This window comes from Cinclus cinclus, chromosome 7, assembly GCF_963662255.1.
Source record: "Cinclus cinclus chromosome 7, bCinCin1.1, whole genome shotgun sequence".
NCBI lineage: Eukaryota > Metazoa > Chordata > Aves > Passeriformes > Cinclidae > Cinclus > Cinclus cinclus.
This window is the reverse complement of record NC_085052.1, coordinates 20,016,789-20,035,166: the sequence shown is the minus strand read 5'-3', so window position 1 is coordinate 20,035,166 and position 18,378 is coordinate 20,016,789. Positions and strand designations below refer to the sequence as shown.

Here is an 18,378-nt window from a genome sequence, read left to right as displayed (position 1 = left end):
ATCATCAAAGTCCAGCTCCTGATCCTGCACAGGACCCCCCTAAGAGTTCACACCATGTGTCTGAAAGCACTGTCCAAACACTTTTTGTGCTCTGTCAGGCTGGTGCTGTGACCACTACCCTATTCCAGCACTCAGCCACACTCTGGGTGAAGAGTATCTTTTCTCATATGCAACCTAAACCTCTGCTGACAACTTCAGGCCATCCCCTCAGTCCTGTCCCTGTCACCCCAGAGCAGAGATCAGTGCCTGCCCCTCCTCTGCCCCTCAAATGAAGCTGTACCTGCAGTGAGGTCTCCCCTCAGTCTCCTTGTCCAGGTGAACAGACCCAGTGAGCTCAGCCCCTCCTCACATGGCTTCACCTCAAGGCTCTTCACCATCTTCATTGCCTCCCTTTGGATGCTCTCTAATAGCTAAATACAAAAATCATATGTGATTGTCAGCAGAATTCCAGTTGTATTATTGTGTCTAGCACCTAATGAGTTATTTTAATCATATACTATGGCTTTTGGATACTCTGTTTATCTCTTAGCTTTTGATAAAGTGCATCTATAACCCTTGCTGTAGAGGAGCTTTATGATAAAAAGGGATTCTTTTTTGAAGTGCTGTGAGAGTCTGGAGAAAGGTATTACTTTAAGTAGTATATTAATACTTCTGTCTAATCTAGGAATTATTTTCAAATGCAATTTAAACCTCATTGAAATTCTGTTTTTTAGGATCCTCTCCCTGTGGTAAGTATTGGGCATGTCACTCAAATTATGGTGAATGCATTAGTAGAAGAAATTAAAGGATCTCCAGTGCTTCTTCTGTGGGGCTTTTTCAACTCACTTGCAAAATGCATTTGTCTTTCAGATGAAGATTCTGATTCATGCTCTCCTCGTTATTCCTATTCTGAGGACAGTAAGTAATTCACATTTCTTGTTTAATCTGTCAAACAGAAAGGGCACGTACAACATGTATTTGTTTTCCTCCTGTCCAGGTTACCAGTATTCCTATATGTGATTTATCCTACAGGCAGAACCCAAGTTCCCCGCTCCAAGAGTGAGATGGACAATATTGACTCGGAGAAGGTTGTGAAGAGGTCTGCCACTTTGCCACTGCCAAACCGTACCTCATCACTGAAATCAAGCCCAGAAAGGTGACCTGAACTAAGCTGTGTATAGATCAGTTCTGGAAGAATATCTGAAAGCTGTCAGTAGGAAGGGCATAAAAGTGGAAGCCTTAGGTCCACAACTTCTGTTGAACTTTTTCTGGAATTTAGATATGTAGTTTTTATTCTTTTAGTAGGTGGCAGTGGGCTCCTTCATTGTCACAGCCCAGTCCCCCATTTTCTGTTTTTTTATCAGGCATCACACAGAGTCTCCTGCCTGGGGGAAGAGTTGGGTGTCGTGCTTATACAGTGCCTACCACACAGGCACAGTGGAAACTCTAGGCTCAGTGTGACACTGTAAAGGCACCTCAGAATACAAGCAAGTAGTAATAACTGTGGAGAAGCAAAATCTGGATTTATGTTGTGTCTTGGTAAAAACTTAGTTGCATTTCCCATCTATGAGGCATCTTACCCATATGAACTTTCTTGCAAGTAGGTTCTAGTCAGCAGTGTCATTTCTGGTCTTTAGGATGACTTCCCTTCTGATTTTTTGCTTAGTTTATTACCATGTGTTTTAAACCCCTTTGTAACTGTAAGGAATGCATTTTGCAAATGAAGGGGAAGCAGAATGAGCAAAGAATATTTTATATCCTGCTGAATTTTCCCAGCTCTTGACCTGTTCCTCACTCCTTTACCACCTTCTACATGCTCTTAGTGTTTTTCACTTGCTGCCTCGAATGAGCAAAGCTGTAATTTGACATTGCTGCTTTAGTGAGTATCTCAAGTCACTGGATCAGGAGACAAAGTATACTGATTGAAAGTGTCTTCCTTATGCAGGAATTGAAGACATAGTGTATTTGCCTTCTGAGAAAACTCTTGCAAATGAAAGGATTACTATAATTAGTGCTTCCTATGATCTAGTGGCAAACCAGTGCTTCACCAGAATTTTCTCTGTGGTTGGAGTCTTAAGCAATCAAGTTAGTTAGGACAGGAAAGATCATCCTTGTTGAAATTTTGTATGCTGATCATTTTGGCTGTCATCTTGCCTTACTTTAGAAAGAAAAGAAATCAATTTGGTTGTCTCTGTCTCTCCTCAGTCAGTGCAGAGAGTTTACGCAGCTCAGTGGTTTGTTTCTGTCCTAACCAGATCAGAAGGGTAAGGGAGAGAGAACCTGGAGCAGCAGTTTTGGATAGATGCCTCACTTTTTTTTGGTGAATTCTGGGAGAGATGAATCCATGTACATTGCCCATAAAGACAATGTGCCAAGAGCAATATCAGAATTAGTTTATCATCTTAAAAGGGCTGCTTTCTCAGCTTTTTGAAGAGCATTTGTTATTCTGCATTAGGTGTTTGATTTTATCAATTTTCAGACTAGCAGGACCTTGTAGGATATGGACCCTGAATGCTTTGTGACTATTGTTTCAACTGTGCCAGTATAGGTACTGCACATGCTTATAGTGGTTTGGATAGTCAATGGACTGTACTTAGCCATATTAAAATAGAGCAGCCTGAGATAATTCATTAATGTCTCTAGAAAAAAACCTCCTCTTGGAATCCAGAGTGCCCTCAGAATCCAGAGCAGTGGTAGTCAGGTAATCAGTGATGTGGCTAAAAGGCAGAAGTTTAGCAAAAGGAATTTAATCTCAGTTCTGCTCCAAGTTTGGCCACATTTATATTTGTGAGCTTAGTTGAAGCCCGTCAAACCCATTAAGCTGTTTCCAATGGGGAAAGATTTAAAATTCTGGAAGCTTACTGAAAGTTCTCAGAATAAACCCCTCTGCTCCAGTTGTTTCAGCAGCTGAGCTGTATCCAACTGTGCCTGCGATAAATCAGCAAATACATGTCTGGAGCCCTATCTGAACTGTTCCTCTTGTAGCAGTCTCCTTTCCTAGATTAAAAAAATACCCTGATTAATCCATAATTAAAGGGGTAAAGCATCTGTCAAAATGGAGTGTTTGCCTCCACAGAAACGACAGTATTTTGGATTAATTGAACTTTTCTTTCCTCAGGACTGACTGGGAGCCTCCAGACAAGAAGGTGGACACCAGAAAATACCGTGCAGAACCCAGGAGCATTTATGACTATCAGCCAGGGAAGTCCTCTGTTCTGAACAGCGAAAAGATGGTAAAGTTTGATTTATCCTAGTTTGTGGCTTTATCCTGCAATTATGAAATACTCTCTAAATGCTTGTGTGGTTCTATTTGGATAGGATTCCTTATGCTTATATTGCAGTGCTCGTGTGATGTTTTTTGAAAATGTTCTGCATAACTTCCTAACATTTTTGTTCTCTCTAAAGCAAGATCCAGGGGGATTGAGAGGCTTCTTTCCTTTTGGACGTGTTGTTTTCTGTGTTAAGTATGGATCACTAACCCTAGTTTTTAATCCATGTTTGACACTGTGACCTGTTCAGCAGCTGTTTTGCCAGCTGTACTTTTTCTAGGGCACAGCATTAGCTGATGCAGGAGGGTTGAAGCCATTATGCAACAGAGAAGGCAAGGTTCAGTTTCTATGTTCCTCTGATGCTTTAAACGCTGAAATAGTTTTTAGATAGTTTTTTTCTTTAGTGTGCCTCAATGGATGCCTCTGAGGTACATTAGGATGTGGCCAGCTTCCCTGGGGTGCTTTTTTTCCCCCAGCTAGGTCTCACCACTTCTGTGGCAGAGGTGGCAGGACTGAATGTGAGCTCTCCAGCTATGGTGGAATGTAACCTCGCATGCTAAGTGAGCTGTTACCAATTTCAGTCTAAATTAGTAAGCAGTGCTCTGAATTGTGACAGCTAGGAACATACAGAAGTCTCTTTCTTCAGCCTTGGCTGAAAATCCTTGACAAGGCACAGGCAGAGAGGTGATGCTAACCTGGTCAGCCAGTCATGTATAAATCACCACAGATCACTGAAGGTGTCTTTCCATGGTGAAAGTGTGTAACCTGTAGGAAATACTGATTGATGTCAGTAGTGTACTAAGGTAGTGCATAAAGGTATAATTGTTCTATAAAGGCTTAAATTTGAAGGATTCAATTAGAAGTGCTAATTGCATGTGAGTTTCAAAATGTAAACTGGACTTTGTATCTGATCCATGCATGGAATAGATAAGAGAATGCTCCTGCAAAACCTGCCAAGGATTTTACACAAGAGTGAATAGCAATTTAAATCAATAGAAATGTAAGAATCAAGTCTGATGTGGGACCTGATGCTTCTCCTTAGTATTTTGGTGGGTTTTCTTTTTTCCTTCCAAGTGTAATCAAGGTCTATCACTTTTTGAAGATCCTGCAACTAACTTCTTTTCACACCCGTGTCCCTTCATTGACTTCAACAAAGTGGCTCCTGATGGGAGCATGATCCTAGTGCCTATTGCAATGGGTGGTGGATGACTCCCTCTTGATACCACTGGGTGTTGGCTCAGCCCATTAGAGAAGTGCCAGTGAGGAGTGGTTTGAACATGGCATGACACCTCTATTCCTGCTGTCCATCCTGGAGCCAGATTTCTGCTGAATTAAACATCAGTTTTGTCTCACGGTAAACAGACAAGAGTAAAACTTGTGGCAAAAGGCTGGCTTCATCTGTGTACTTAAGCATTTGCAAAAGGTCTGTCATCACCAGTGGCACTGTTTTCATGTTCAGACTTCATCAGGTACTGAACTGAGCTGTGGAATCAGAGTCTAAAAGCCACAAGCAAAACCATCATCAGCGTAATTAAAAAAAATTGTACGTACAGAGCTCATCAAAACCAAGATGAAAGTGATAGCTGTGTTACTTCCAATGTTATTTTGTGAGCTTTAATTTGAAGTCATAGACCAAAGAAGAAAGAAGGTCTTGGAATAGTAGCTTCACAGTCTCCATCAGTCTCATTAAATAGTACTATAGTGGTTAGTGACTGCATCTTTCAGGGAGGCGCAGGAGATTTGTGAATATCTCCTGGTAATCACACCCACAGTTGTGACTATGAGAATCCCAACCCAAAACCATTTCAGAGCAATGAGTAGCCTCCTGCTGACATCAGGGGGCTTTGTTTTAATGTAAATGCAGTTATATGAGATGAGTGCTTTTAGTTGGAGTGCTGTAAATAAAAAATAGAGGTATTGATTCCTTTGTATAGCCAAATCATTTTCCAGGTCATCAGGCCTTAAACATGATGCAACTGTTTATCCTGCATTGCCTCTCTTTCAGCATCAATCCTGAGCTCTTTTTCTCGAACTTTTTTTTGTTCATGATGATGCTAATGGCTATGGCAGAATCTGGGATATCCAAGTCTAGCACTGTTGTCAACTGCCTTAGTAATCCCATTACAAAATCATTTCCATGAGGATACTGTGCATCTGTGTGGCTCCTTCTTCCTTTGATGGAGCACTTGGGATCATAATGGCACAGTAGACATAATGTCTTTATATTTTTAATGCACTGAGATCCGCTCTGTATTAGGCTAGGTATACTGAAATGCAAGAATTGGCTAGATATCTTTTGTGGAGTGGTAGGTGCCTCAGAAGCTTTACCAATGGACTTTTATTCTCTTATCTCACCAGCCATGTTTTCAAACAGCTACAACTATTTTAATTTTTTTTTGTTGCAATAAGACAGATGGTCTGAATGAAAGGGAATTTACTTTTCAGCTGTACTGTTTTCTGTCCTGTCTGATTTTCCTTCATTGTAGTTTTGTCTGATACTCTAACATTTATTTGTGAAGAAACATGTAATATTGTCGCTCTGTCCATCCTTTCAGAGATCTTTGAGGATGCGCTCTCTCTGACATGTGTCTCATATGATTTAGAAAACCACCTTCCACTCTGTTTGCAGTGTATAGAACAGGGTTTCTCATATGTTCATGTGCTGTTAAAGATGCAGTATTTGATTCAGGCCCTACTGAGTCTCTCCTTTTTTTTAACCAGATGAAGATACAAAAATACAAAGTACATGCAGCTTTGGACTTGATAAAGATGTCTGACAGTAGGACTTAAGGACTGCTTGACTCTCAGCTCTTCCATTGAGTCTCCCTGTGACTCTGAGCAAGCTGCATAATCTCTCCCTAAGCAGGTCTCCTGACCTGTAAAATGCAATTCATTCATGCTGCTCACAATGATGCTATTTGGCTTAACTGATGTTTGCAAAGCAGTTCATAGCCTTTATGAGAAACATGCTAAAGAAATTCCAAATTATAAGGTTAAATATCCATAAGGCTAAATTCCATTTTAGAACAGAAGCCATGGGATCTGCATCTCTAACAGTCCCTTTCCGTGTATTCTTTGCATAATGTTATCCTTCTCTTTCTTCCATTCCCCTATCACCAACTCCTTTAGACTCGGGATATAAGCCCAGAAGAGATAGATTTAAAGAATGAACCTTGGTATAAATTCTTTTCGGAATTGGAGTTTGGGAAACCGGTAAGTTTGATAGTTGCAATGACCAGTGAAGTCAACCTGCCTTTTTTTTAATTTATTTTTTTTTATGATTGTCACATCTCTTTCCTAGGCCCTAAATCTGAAACAGCTGCCTTACTCATTTAAAGATGTGATTATACATAATGTCATCCTGGTACTAATATAAAGCAGCTGTTTTGTGGCCACTTTTAGTGTTTTGAAGCCATTTACAAACATTCCCCACCTTCCAGCACTAAGTATCAACAAGGTAATAGTTTTTTCACGCTCCATAGTTCAAACTGCATTTTTGCTGTTAATGTTAGAAATAATACCCTGCTTTCATTATTAAGTCCGTATTCAAAGCCCTTATTCTCCTTCTGCCTAATAAGATCTAGGATGGCTGATAGGTGGGTTTAAGTCAAGGAGAATTATTTTTTCCTGTCCCTGCCTTGTAAACTGTAGGTCAGTAATTTCCAGCTCTCCATAAACAGATCATCACCTTGTTTCCTGCTTATTTCCTTATGCGTGTAGCTGTCCATTGCATAAAATGAGGGGCATTAGCCTGTGTTGAATAGTCCTTGCACTTCCCTCAAACCAAAGGAGTCTGAGAACAGTGTTCTTTCTTTTCAAATGGAGCTGTGTTTCTATGTGTGGAGAGGGAAAAAAAAAAAAAGCCTTGATTTCCCCTCTGGAAAAAAATGAGCTAAAGCTTAATTATTGAATAGGACAAAGAACATTTATATGGAGAGAACACATCAGTGGTCATTGCTACTAGGAAAAAATGTGACTTTAAAACATGTTATGGCCTGGTTCTTACTAATTAAACACTATTAACTTAGTTAATAAATATAAATTAGTTAATAATGTTTAATAAGCTACTTTTACTGCACCAGAGGTCAATATCAGCCTCTCACATGTATTCAAACGTGGTGGTGTGTCATTTCTTCTTTCCCCTTGAGGTCAATAGTCAGATGCCCATGCACACAATTTTTGAGTGCTGCTGAGATTCCATGTGTGTACAACAGAAGCATGTTTTAAGGTTCAGTAATGTCTTCAAAGGCAAGTGCAGATGGACACTAGAGAGCAGGTTTCCTTTAAATCTAGTCTTTGTTCTGGCAGAAGTGACAAAGTTCCTCTGCACAGAATGCAGCTACCTGGAGTTGTGTACTCAGTCTGATCGCATCATAAAAACAGTGTAATTTGCTGAAAAGCAAGGATATACAGTGGTTGAATAGTCCAATCTTTCATAGAAAACTATGTTTTATAGCTATGGCCCTTCCATCCTAAGCTAAAGAAGTTACAGCAGTGTTGGAGATGAGACCTCTTAATATTTAGGCAGTAAAACTCAGATAAATCTCACATCACTGAGGCTTTTAATTGTTGTCAATATAAGGATTTAGCTCCTCACAACTTGTCATGGTTTAAGGTTTCCACAGTGAGAAGAAACCTGTTTATCTCTGCTGCCATGTAATTAATAGCCATCTGCTTTTGCAATGAGTGAAGGTTTGTCATCTCTGTTGTCCTTTGAGTTAGTGTGAGTTAATGGAAAATACGTCAAAAAAAGAAGAGCATTTATGCCCTTGGTCCATTCTACATCTGGGGGTATACCTGTTCTTTAGAAGTGTGGATTTGTGCTTTTAGTCATGCAGCCTTGGCCTTATTCCAGAACAGGGTACCTGAAGGCAATCTGTTCCATGTTCAGCAGACCATCTGTTCTGGTGACAAGTTCCCCACCTTGCTCAGGGCACTTGTCTTAAGCACTGCTCTCTTACAAGGCTTGCCCTGAACTTGCTTCAGTTACACCACCATGCAGCCATGCTCCCCAAGAGCTATGCCAGCTCCTGAATGTGCAACTCCCTAAATAGGGTGTCTGTGTCAGGCCCTTGTATTCAGGGTGCCTTCTCAGAATTTCTAGCTGGCAAAGCCTTTTCTGAGCTTCATTACCATGGCCCAAAGAACATGCTTTTTGTAGCTTTGCTCACTCCAGTCGTGGGAGTCCGGTCTGGTCTTTTGCTCTGAATAATCCTGCTTGATACTTACATGTTCATTCAAACAGGAAGAAAATACGTTTTGAAATCTCCACTTTCAGCTGTAGGATGAATTTTAAATAGCTAGCTCCCAAACTTTCTTGTGTCCCACTCTGTCCACCAAAAATCCCCACAAACAAACTCCCAAACCAGTGAAATAAAAAATAACAACTCTGCATTCTCATTGCTCCACAATGCCACCCTGGGAAAATCAGCCATTTGTTCACATGGTATGTATTCATACGCTGATGGAAGTGAGAAAGATTTTCCCTTTTTCTATCAAAGGCCCTTGGTTTACCCTTTCCTTTTGAAAAGAAGAATGAGCAAAATAAATGCTTTTTATGACTGTGTGGTATTCCCACCGATTTTGTTTTGATTTTTTTGTTAAGAATGCTTTAACCAGCAGCTGTGGGCACCCTTTAGAGAGTGCAAAATCCCTTAGAACACCTTGCAAAAATATTTCTGAAAACATTACTGAAAACAGCCCCTTCCACACTGCATGTATGTTCCCTTTTGCCCCCTCATGATTTCTTGATATTTATGCTATAGCAGATTTATCCCTCTTTCTCTCTCTCTTTCTCTGTTGTGGTTTGTTGTTATTTTATAATTTCTTTTCAGTGTTGATGCAAATTCCCTGTTGTATTTTCCCTCTGTTCTAATCCAATTCCCATATTCTCTGTGATGTCTTTCCTTATCTTCATTTCCTCATTTCCTTCCTCTGCTTTCCATCAGCCTCCAAAAAAGATTTGGGATTATACTCCTGGAGATTGCTCTATCCTTACTAGAGAGGATAGAAAGGTAATTGTGTCTCACGTATGTTGCACTACAGCATCTAGCGCGTATATATATATGTGTGTGTGTGTGTGTGTATGTGGTTTTCTTTTTTTTCTTGTAGCATTGCTTGGGTTTTGTGTGCTTGTGAGTGATTTTTTTTTTTTAATTGGGCTTGAGCTCATTAGCCTAACAATTAAGTAGCTAGTAAATTGATTTAATAAACAATTCTTAAATCATAATCAGCCGTAATTTAGAGTGGTTGTTTTGCTATCTTGACTTGCAATGATAATTATACTAACATCATATTGCATATTATTACAGTATCTTTTTGTTTTTCTTTACAGGTGGGTTTTATAACTTTATGGTTTGTAGAAATAGAATCTAGCAGGCCTGTGCATCTCTTGATTTTAATGTTAATTGCCTAAAACTATTTCCTCTATGATGATTGAAACATGATTAATTGCTAGTGATTTTCTGTGTATTCCATGCCACCTTCCTCTTTTTTCAATTAAAAAGGCTCTTTTTTTTTCAAAATTAACATTCCTTTGGTTTCCCCTCACCCTAAGCATTGTTTTCCCATTCTTCTTCTCCTTCTTTAACCAGAGTGATCTAGAAAAAGACCTCTACCTCTACCAGACTGAGTTAGAGGCAGATTTAGAAAAAATGGAGAAGCTTTATAAAGCACCACATAAAAAGCCACAGAAGGTATTTCCTATTCTTTTCATGCTGCCAATCCCTGTTTCCAAACTCTCTGCTCTAATCTGTTCACTGCTGGATGATTATTAAATGAGGTTGGGATAAATAATGGTTCTGAGCGTTCTGACTGCATGGCTTGCTGTGTCGCTGTCAGAAATAATAGAATGTGATGCTGAGAATCCAGCTTGAAATCCATTTCAGATACAGTGATTTCCTCTCTCACCCCACCACCATGTTTGCATTCAGCTGCCCCCACCCCCATCCCAGTCCCCGTTTCAGGTTTAGAGTTCAGTGTCTGCAAAAAAAAACCCCTCTCTATTTTTCACATGAATAGGCAGCAGCAGCAATCAGCTTAAAATTCTTGGTTGGCGTGTCACGTCATCATCTCGTGCCTTTCAAGCGTGTTGCCATCTACTCTCCCTTCATACAAGCCCTGCTCTCTGCTTGGAGCTCACGCCTACCCAAGATTTTGGATATTCCTGAGAGATTTTACACAGTTTTCCTTATGCTGCACCTTACCATGGCCTTCTAGGGCAGGTCAGCTGCTGCTGCTGCTTCGAGGGTCTGCAGGACTCGAACCATTAAATGATAGATTAATTGGTAACACGCCATTTTTTCTTTTTTTTCTCTTGCTGATTTTTTTTTTTGAAGCTGCGGCATTTCACCAGGACTTGGAAAAGCTGCTTTTTTAAACCAAAGATTTGCTTTTTTTTCGTAGATAGAAATCCTCACATAGATGAGGGTAGAGAATTGCTTCTAAAATTGCCTTAAATTTTTAAATAACGTGTATAAGAAGCGTTAGATGGATTTAAAGCAAGTGGCTAAGAGCTGGCTTTTGCTATTGAACCTGTGCAGCTGGCATTGCTTCTCTTAAGTAAGGAAACTGAACTGAAACGTCGCTTTTCTTTTTAGAGCTTTGATATTTTTTGAACGCTGAGGAATGTATTGTGCTGCAGAAATGTAATACACCTTTAAAGCAAAATCGGGCAGTGACCGGTTGGGGGAAAGCTTGGGGAAATAATTATGAGCATGTGTCTCCTGGTCACGGCCCAGCTGGTTATCTCTTCTTGCTTTTGGCTTTCTTCACAATGACTCATTTGCAGACAAAAGAATAGGCACTTCGAAAAGGCATCGGCTGTACTAAAAACCTGTCACTGCCCTGGAGGAACTCACGAAAATTGTTGCTTTTCTGCAAGGACATTGACAGCTTAAATTGCATTTAGATTTAAACCTCAATGTCTCCTGTAGGCTAATATTGAAGCAATAGATGGAAAATTACTTAAGCAAGCCTTTTTCTTTCTCCTCACGTGTAAGTGCATATCAATGACTCCTTTGTTTGGACTTTTGCAGAATACAGCAGGTGTTGCTCCTCTGGAAACTTCCACAGACCATTCTTCCTAGTAAGTTTTTCAGTTGCTTGTTTGATGTCTCTTTTACAGTCTGAGGTCATGTAGGACAGTGTGTCGGGCGGTGGAAATGCTTTGGCTTTTTGGGGGATAGATATAGACAAATGCATGTACCATAAGAATTGTAAGTGTGCTTTAGGTGAGTCCTGGTACATTGTCTGCTTTTTGATCCAGAATGAGTTTTGAAGTGATTACATGAGTGATTGCATTGTCTAAATAAGATTTGCTGATTGTGCTAGGCACTGGCTTTAAAAAAAAAAAACAACAGACCTTTAGCTTCATCTGATGAATTTTGCAAATTGACTATATCTTCATGTGAATAACATTATAGTGTGGAATACACCAAAATTTGGTGTATTTGTGTGTATTTGTTACACATGTGTGATTGGCTGCTGCAAGGTATTCCATGTAACATGCACCAGATCAGATGGATACAGCTGATGAAATGCAGTAATTTTCCAGCCTACAGGAAGGGAATGGTGGTAGGAGTAACAATATTTCTCAAAGATCTATTGGGCACTGCTATTTCAGTGGAATATGTAATGAACAATATATTCTGTGTAAATGAGTTGTACATTGAGTTGGTTTGTTTTACAAGAGGAACACACACACACACAAAATCCAGAGTAAGATGCTGAGCTGTGTTGAGTTAATTGATCTGTCCTGAGTTATTTGAACCACAGAGCCTGTCCCTACTGTGAGCCTGCTGCTCCTTGTAATTGTACTGAATACTTGATGTCCATAGGCACAGTGATCCTCTCTATGAGGATGTTTTTTTAAAAAAGGCAGGTTCTCCTCCAGATGTCCATTAATACCATGTGTGTTCACTGCCCATCTGGGGGCCTTAGAGGTCTCCTGTACTTCTTTCAACACAGTTTCCTTCTCTCTGTGTTCATTCTGCTGGGAAACCACACAACCAGTGAAACTGTTTTGTTTTGGTAGGAAAAGAGCAATAAAATAAATGGAAATGTCAGAGATTAGCATAAATATCTTATGTTAGCAAGCACCTGGTAAGGTTTCTGCTCCTGGCAGCATTATCTGTGCCACACAAAGCGTTCAGGAATGTCAGTGGAGAGGAAACAAGCTGAGTATGCTGGGAATGGGACACAAGAGTGAGGCCTAGTGGAGTTGCACTTTCTTCTCTGCCCTGCCGTTAGAGAGCAGAGAGAAAAGATAGCTGTAGTTTACTGGTTTTGGGGGCTTTTCTGCAGTGTTGCTCTCCCTTCATTCATGTGATGTTGCAGGCTGCTTTGGCTCTAATACAGTACTGCTTGCTGGCCTGAATAAGGGAGCAGCTAGTAAAGAGATTCTGCCAAAGGCCTGCTCTATCTCACCCAGGTTTACTCCCAAAAGAGGATTGTTTTAACCCTTTGTTTTTTAACAGCTAGGGTAACAACTAATCTCAGGACAGTTAATTTTTCCCTGCAGCAACTGCCTGGGTTTCCTCAGGTACCTGACAAAGAGATGCACTCTTTATCAAAGATAAACAATAGTTTTGTAGCTATGGGGCTGCTTGAGCATTGTCTAGGTTGAAAAACTGACAGTATTCCTTTTCTCTTTCGTGGTACTTTTCATGAGCTTTTCCTCCAGAAAGTAATCTGTGGGACTGCATATGACCTGGCTTTCCTTGTCCAGAAACTGAAGTCATCTTTGTGATCCAGACATTGTGTAATTCCACCTCCAAAGCCAGTCCTCTGATGTGTTTAAAGCTTTCTCTTTACCCCAGAAGTACAGCAGTTTATCCAAAATAAACAGATACTTGTACAAATTTATCCGCAGCAAACAGATATAACCACAAACATTTCCAAATTTCACATAAATTTGAATCACTCTTGGACATTAGAATGTCAAATATTTCTATTAATTGGAAAATTGGTATATTTTTATTTTTTCAGATTTTGCAGCAGTCATGCTTTGGCCCCAGAATAGCTTTGTGTAAGATTCCATTTTATTCTGAAGAGCCTGGTTGAGCATAAGAACTGGTATCAGATTAGCTTAGCTTTTAGGAAAACAGTCTGCTTGATTCCCTAGTAAGATCTTTACACCTGGAAAGGTCATTTATACCATGGCATTGTCAGTTATTCTTTTAGAGAGAAAACAGGGAAATCTAGAAATCAGATATCTGAGCATACTTGTGCTTAGGTTCATGACTAGAAAAGGGATTTGCAACAAATTTCCAGTCTTGAAAAACCTAAGAAATTAAAATTGTACTAATTTTAGCATTCTGTTTATATATATGCATAGTAGACCTAGAATCCACAATTTTTTATTCCCTGTAGTAGAAGCCTCTGGCAAAGCTGAACAGAACTGTGTGCATCTGGGAATTTCTCTGGCAATTAAAACAGTATAGAATCTATAGGCCTTACTGTTGCTTCTCTGCACAGTCCCTCACCAAGACTTCTTCAGAAACTGCCCAAGGAATCTTGAGCTGTAGTGTTGACTGGGAGGCTGAACTGGGTGAGATGACCTCCTGAGCAGCTGTGCTTTTTAACTGTGGGACAGGCATGGCTAGTGTTTAAGGAGAGAGAACTGGAAGCTGGAAGGTTTGGTGTACTTCCATCTAGCCAAATGAATTTCATTGTGTCTGCAGAGAAATCATACATCAGCTCTGGGACTGTTGTCTCATCTGTAGAATAGAGGAGTGCTTTCCTGCTTCCTGTTTCCTTGGGGACTAAGTCTGGAGAGTTCCCTCAAGTGGAGGATACTTTGGTAGCTTTGGATGTTTTGTTCTGCCAAATGCAGAACACTATTGCAATGTATTCATAACCTCTTCATCAGCACCGGTTCTTCATACACAGTCTATTCTGTGTTCACAAGTATGGTTTTCTCTTACCTTACATGAAGCGCTCAGCAACCAGGCGTGACCTCCTGGTATCCCTCTCCTTTTTTTGTGTGTGTATTCCAGCTCCACTTATTCACCCAACTATCACGCAGTGAAGAGGGAGTCAGAGCTAGCTCTGGGAGACCCTGCTGCCTTGGAGAATGAAAGGCAGATTTATAAGAGTGTCCTGGAAGGTGGAGATATCCCGTTCCAGGGGCTGAGTGGTCTCAAGCGACCTTCGAGCTCTGCTTCCACAAAAGGTGGGTGGTTAGAACACTGACCTCTTCTCTGTTCTGCACTGTGTCAAAAGCCAGGTGATATGGGCAAACTATTCCAAGGTTTAGAGTCCTATTCAAACTAGTTGAGATTTATGTTGTCCTTCCTCTTTGCCATCCCCAGTGTTCCCTCCTCTTTTCTCTCAGACCACAATGGCCAGTATTTTTAATGATGCCTTTAACTGATCCAGGTTCCTCTTCTCTGGAGAGACCAGCTCCCTCCATTCAGCACCTCAGCCACAGCCCATACCCTCATGTTCTTTCTCAAGGCTGCTTAGGCTGGCCTTGCTATCCATCTGCTCCCACTTCCTTGCCATCCTAGAGCCCTTCCCTTCCTTTTCTGTTCTAACCACAGCAATATTTCAGCAGGCCACACCAGTCTGCTGGCCTGGCTATCTTGGTGTAGCTGGTGCCCTGTGCTCCGCAACCTCTTGCCTGCCAGAGGTGTGCAGAGAATGCACTGACACTGAACCTGCTGACACTGAACCAGCAATTGCTGGCTGAACCAGCCCTGCAGGCTCCAGGAATGTGATCCAGCAGAGACCAATCTCCTCCTCTTCCCTCCCCCTGTTGCAGACTCTCAGAAAGAGACAAGGAAGAGCATGACTCCCATCAGGGAATTGTACTGGGGAATGTATCTCTGAGCCAACTTCAACCTAAAAATGGCTTGAGATGGGGAGAGGACTGGAGAAGGAATGTGCTGGGTTTCTGAACTGCTCTCCCTAAAAATAGTATATTATACCAAAAAGGTCTCTCTGTTTCCATCTTTCAGCTGTTTTCCAGCATTTTGTCAGGCCTGTAGGGCAGGGAATCAAACTGGATCTGAACAAAAAAAATCTGTTCAAACAGTTCCCCAAACTGCAATTGAACCTGAATGGTTATTTTGACATATGAATTTGAACTCAAATCGGAAACAGACCTAAAAACTGCAGTCTAAACTTGAAGCCAGACTGAGTCCTATTTTAAAAATGCAGAATGTCCTGATTTGACTCCTTGGATTTTAAAGCAATAGTGGCCAACCACATTGTCTGAAGGACACTCAGCTTATTCCTAGTATGGGGAATCCCTAAGCAGCATCTCTTGGGCGAGGTCAGCTGATGTGGTGTGCTTGTGCTAGCACAGTCAGCCTCCGACTGTTTTCTCCCTCCCAGGAATAAACTGTTTGACAAGTGCTGTGGTGAGACCATAGTAGGTGTGATTACAGGCTTTGGTATTAAGCCATTTTTGCAATGTTAGTGTCTCTGCATTCTTGCTGACACCCTGATCCTGCCCAGAGTTTAGCTGCCCTTTTCCATGGCCCCACAGCTTCCCTGGAAGCTCATAATGCTTAGCACTTTTTAGGAGGGTACCTTAAAAGTGCTCCAGATTTGCTTCTGGCCAAGCCTCTCATTTTAGAAATGTCAGCAGCACTCACCTACTCCTGTAAGCGTGGCTTGCTTTGCAGTTTCTTCCTGCTTTTCTTTATGTTTTGGAATTTTGTTTCTTTAAGATACATTTTATGAAATCCAAGCATGTTCTTTCTCCTTTCTCAAGAGCTTTCTAGCACTTAAGCTAACAGGTTGTATTTATTTTATTCTGCATGCTTACCAGTGGATCGTAAAGGTGGGAATGCTCATATGACTGCACCCTCTTCAGTTAATAGCCGAACCTTTAACGCTAGTCATTCCGGTATGTTAGGTCACGCATGTAAACATAAGAAGCCCTTATCAGCTGCCAAAGCCTGCATTACTGAAATCCTCCCTTCCAAATTCAAACCCAAACTAGCAGCTCCAGCTGTTCTTGTGCAGGACAAGACGGGTATCTTGCTGTCTCATGAGAAAGCTCAAAGCTGCGAAAACCTTCGTAGCTCTACTGCCTTGCTTGATAATAAAAAGGCTTTCATGGTAGACATAGGGGAAAGCATAGAAAACATCTTGATGAAGTCTAAGCAAGAGTATGCCATCAAATCTGGCAGTACCATGAGCCTGCAGGAGTATGGCACCAACTCTAGGAAAGGCTACCTGTTCGCTGCCTCCAGAAATAGTGGGATGGAGTTTACAGCACTCTATAAAGACATGCACCAGATCAACAGGTCCAGGATCCATTTGGACACAGTCTCCTCCTGCAGCGTGAAGGATATTGCATCTCAGTTTGAGAATGAAGCCAAGGACAGGATGGAGCACAGCCTTGGTCAAGAGGATTCAGAGCAGATCCCCAAAGACACCGTTTCCTCCCGTATCAGTGCATTTGAGCAGCTGATCCAGAGATCCCGATCAATGCCCTCACTTGACTTTTCCATTGGGCAAAACAAACCCACCACTTCTCTTCAGTCTAAAACTTGTCTGAGTGCTGCATACTCTGCAGAGATTCTTCTGGATTTGTCAAAAGCACACCAAGAAGGGAAGGATGTTGCCAGCTTTGCAGATAAATCCTCCCGCTCCTGCAGCAATGTGGAGGACACGGCTTCGGATATCAGTGATGTCATCCCTATGGACACACTTTCTGCTTGCACTGATGAGATAGATCTTCTCTCAAATGCCTCCAATGACAGTGGCAGCAGCAGCAGCAACCTGAATGGGCCTCAGAAGCATAAAATCAACAGATGCAAAGGCGCGTGCCCAGCTTCCTACACCAGGTTCACTACCATCCGAAGGCATGAACAGCAGCAGGCCTCGAGGAACCCTGATTCCAAAGGGGATGTCTATGGGGACAGGCACATGCTCCCCAGAAATGTGTACCTAATGAGCCCACTCCCATTCCGATTGAAAAGGCCCTTCCAACACAAATCCTGCAGAACTCCACCCCCAGACTGCCTGGCAAGCCTGGCAGTGCCCAGCCCTGAGAACCCAGACAACCCCATACAGCTGCAGGGGAGTGTAGGAAGCAAGAGCCACCACTCCCAGCACCAAGCTTGCTCCAGAAGTGGGCCTCTTGCTCCCAGGCGCCTGTCCTCCTTTGACATTGTGGAGAGGCTTAGCTACTTCCCCACCATGGGATCTAGCCGGGATAGCTTCGTGGGCCGGGCTGGCACTCCTGACTCCTTAAACAATGGGAACCCTGTGTCATATGCCCTCTACCACAGCCTGGACACAAACAACAACCCGCAAAGTGAACTTGGGACGTACTTAGGAGGTGGTTTTTGTGTTCTTTACCAGTGTCCCTTTATCTGTCTTCTTTCTTCCATTCTCCTTCTCTTTTCTTCCACAACCCTTGCATTTTTACGTCCCACCTTCACATCCCCTGACTCTGTTTTATAACCCTGGTGTGTCTAATGTCCTTTTGCGTGTCTTGCTGAGCAGTTTTGTTCAAGGTTTGTTAACAGCTGCACTTCTGAGAAACGATTTCCGCTGCATTTCTAATCACATCAGGTTCAGTTTATGTCTCAAGCAGCTCTGGGGATTCAAGAATCTCAACACGAGATATTTCTAGTCCTGTATCATTTACACACATGGGAATTATAAACCAAACCCAGATGCTTTAAGGAGTGGTTTCTCAAGGTCTGGTTGAGTGTGTGTGTGTACGTGTGTGTATTAAACTTTTCGCAACAGTAAAATGCCAAATCATACTTTGATGGCAGTGAATCTTTTCTTCACAAAGTCCTTCTATGTCTTTACTCTTTCCTGTATCATTATTTTCTCCCTGTTCTTGGATCTTTGTGCACATGTACAGCCCAAAAGGGAAAAAAATGAAAATGGATAAATTTTCAACAGCTGATTGGCAATTTGGTCAATGGCAATTAAGAATCGTTACTGTCATAATGGAAACAAATTGTTTAAAAATACCTATTTTTTTCCTTTCTGGTTATGCTACATAAATCCATGTGTATTTTAACTTCCTTATGTTGTTTTGAAGTAGACTCAGAATCACCAAGGCATTTTGTACCAGTTGATTACATGGAAACTCCAGAAGAAATTCTCCGCAGGCGGCATGATGATAAAGAGGTAATGCCCTCTTTTATGGCCT

General features: G+C 41.5%; 1 protein-coding gene across 1 annotated transcript in view; it reads left to right on the top strand.

Moving 5' to 3' along the window:
• Positions 1–18,378, top strand: part of SORBS1 (sorbin and SH3 domain containing 1) — a 74,364-nt gene that overhangs the window by 34,489 nt on the left and 21,497 nt on the right. Inside the window, exons 16-24 of the mRNA XM_062496767.1 lie at positions 850–897; positions 1,012–1,135; positions 3,098–3,212; positions 6,378–6,461; positions 9,197–9,262; positions 9,842–9,943; positions 11,285–11,334; positions 14,246–14,421; positions 18,268–18,356. Of these exons, the coding sequence (XP_062352751.1) occupies positions 850–897; positions 1,012–1,135; positions 3,098–3,212; positions 6,378–6,461; positions 9,197–9,262; positions 9,842–9,943; positions 11,285–11,334; positions 14,246–14,421; positions 18,268–18,356 (854 nt within the window). The remainder of the gene's footprint in view (positions 1–849; positions 898–1,011; positions 1,136–3,097; positions 3,213–6,377; positions 6,462–9,196; positions 9,263–9,841; positions 9,944–11,284; positions 11,335–14,245; positions 14,422–18,267; positions 18,357–18,378) is intronic.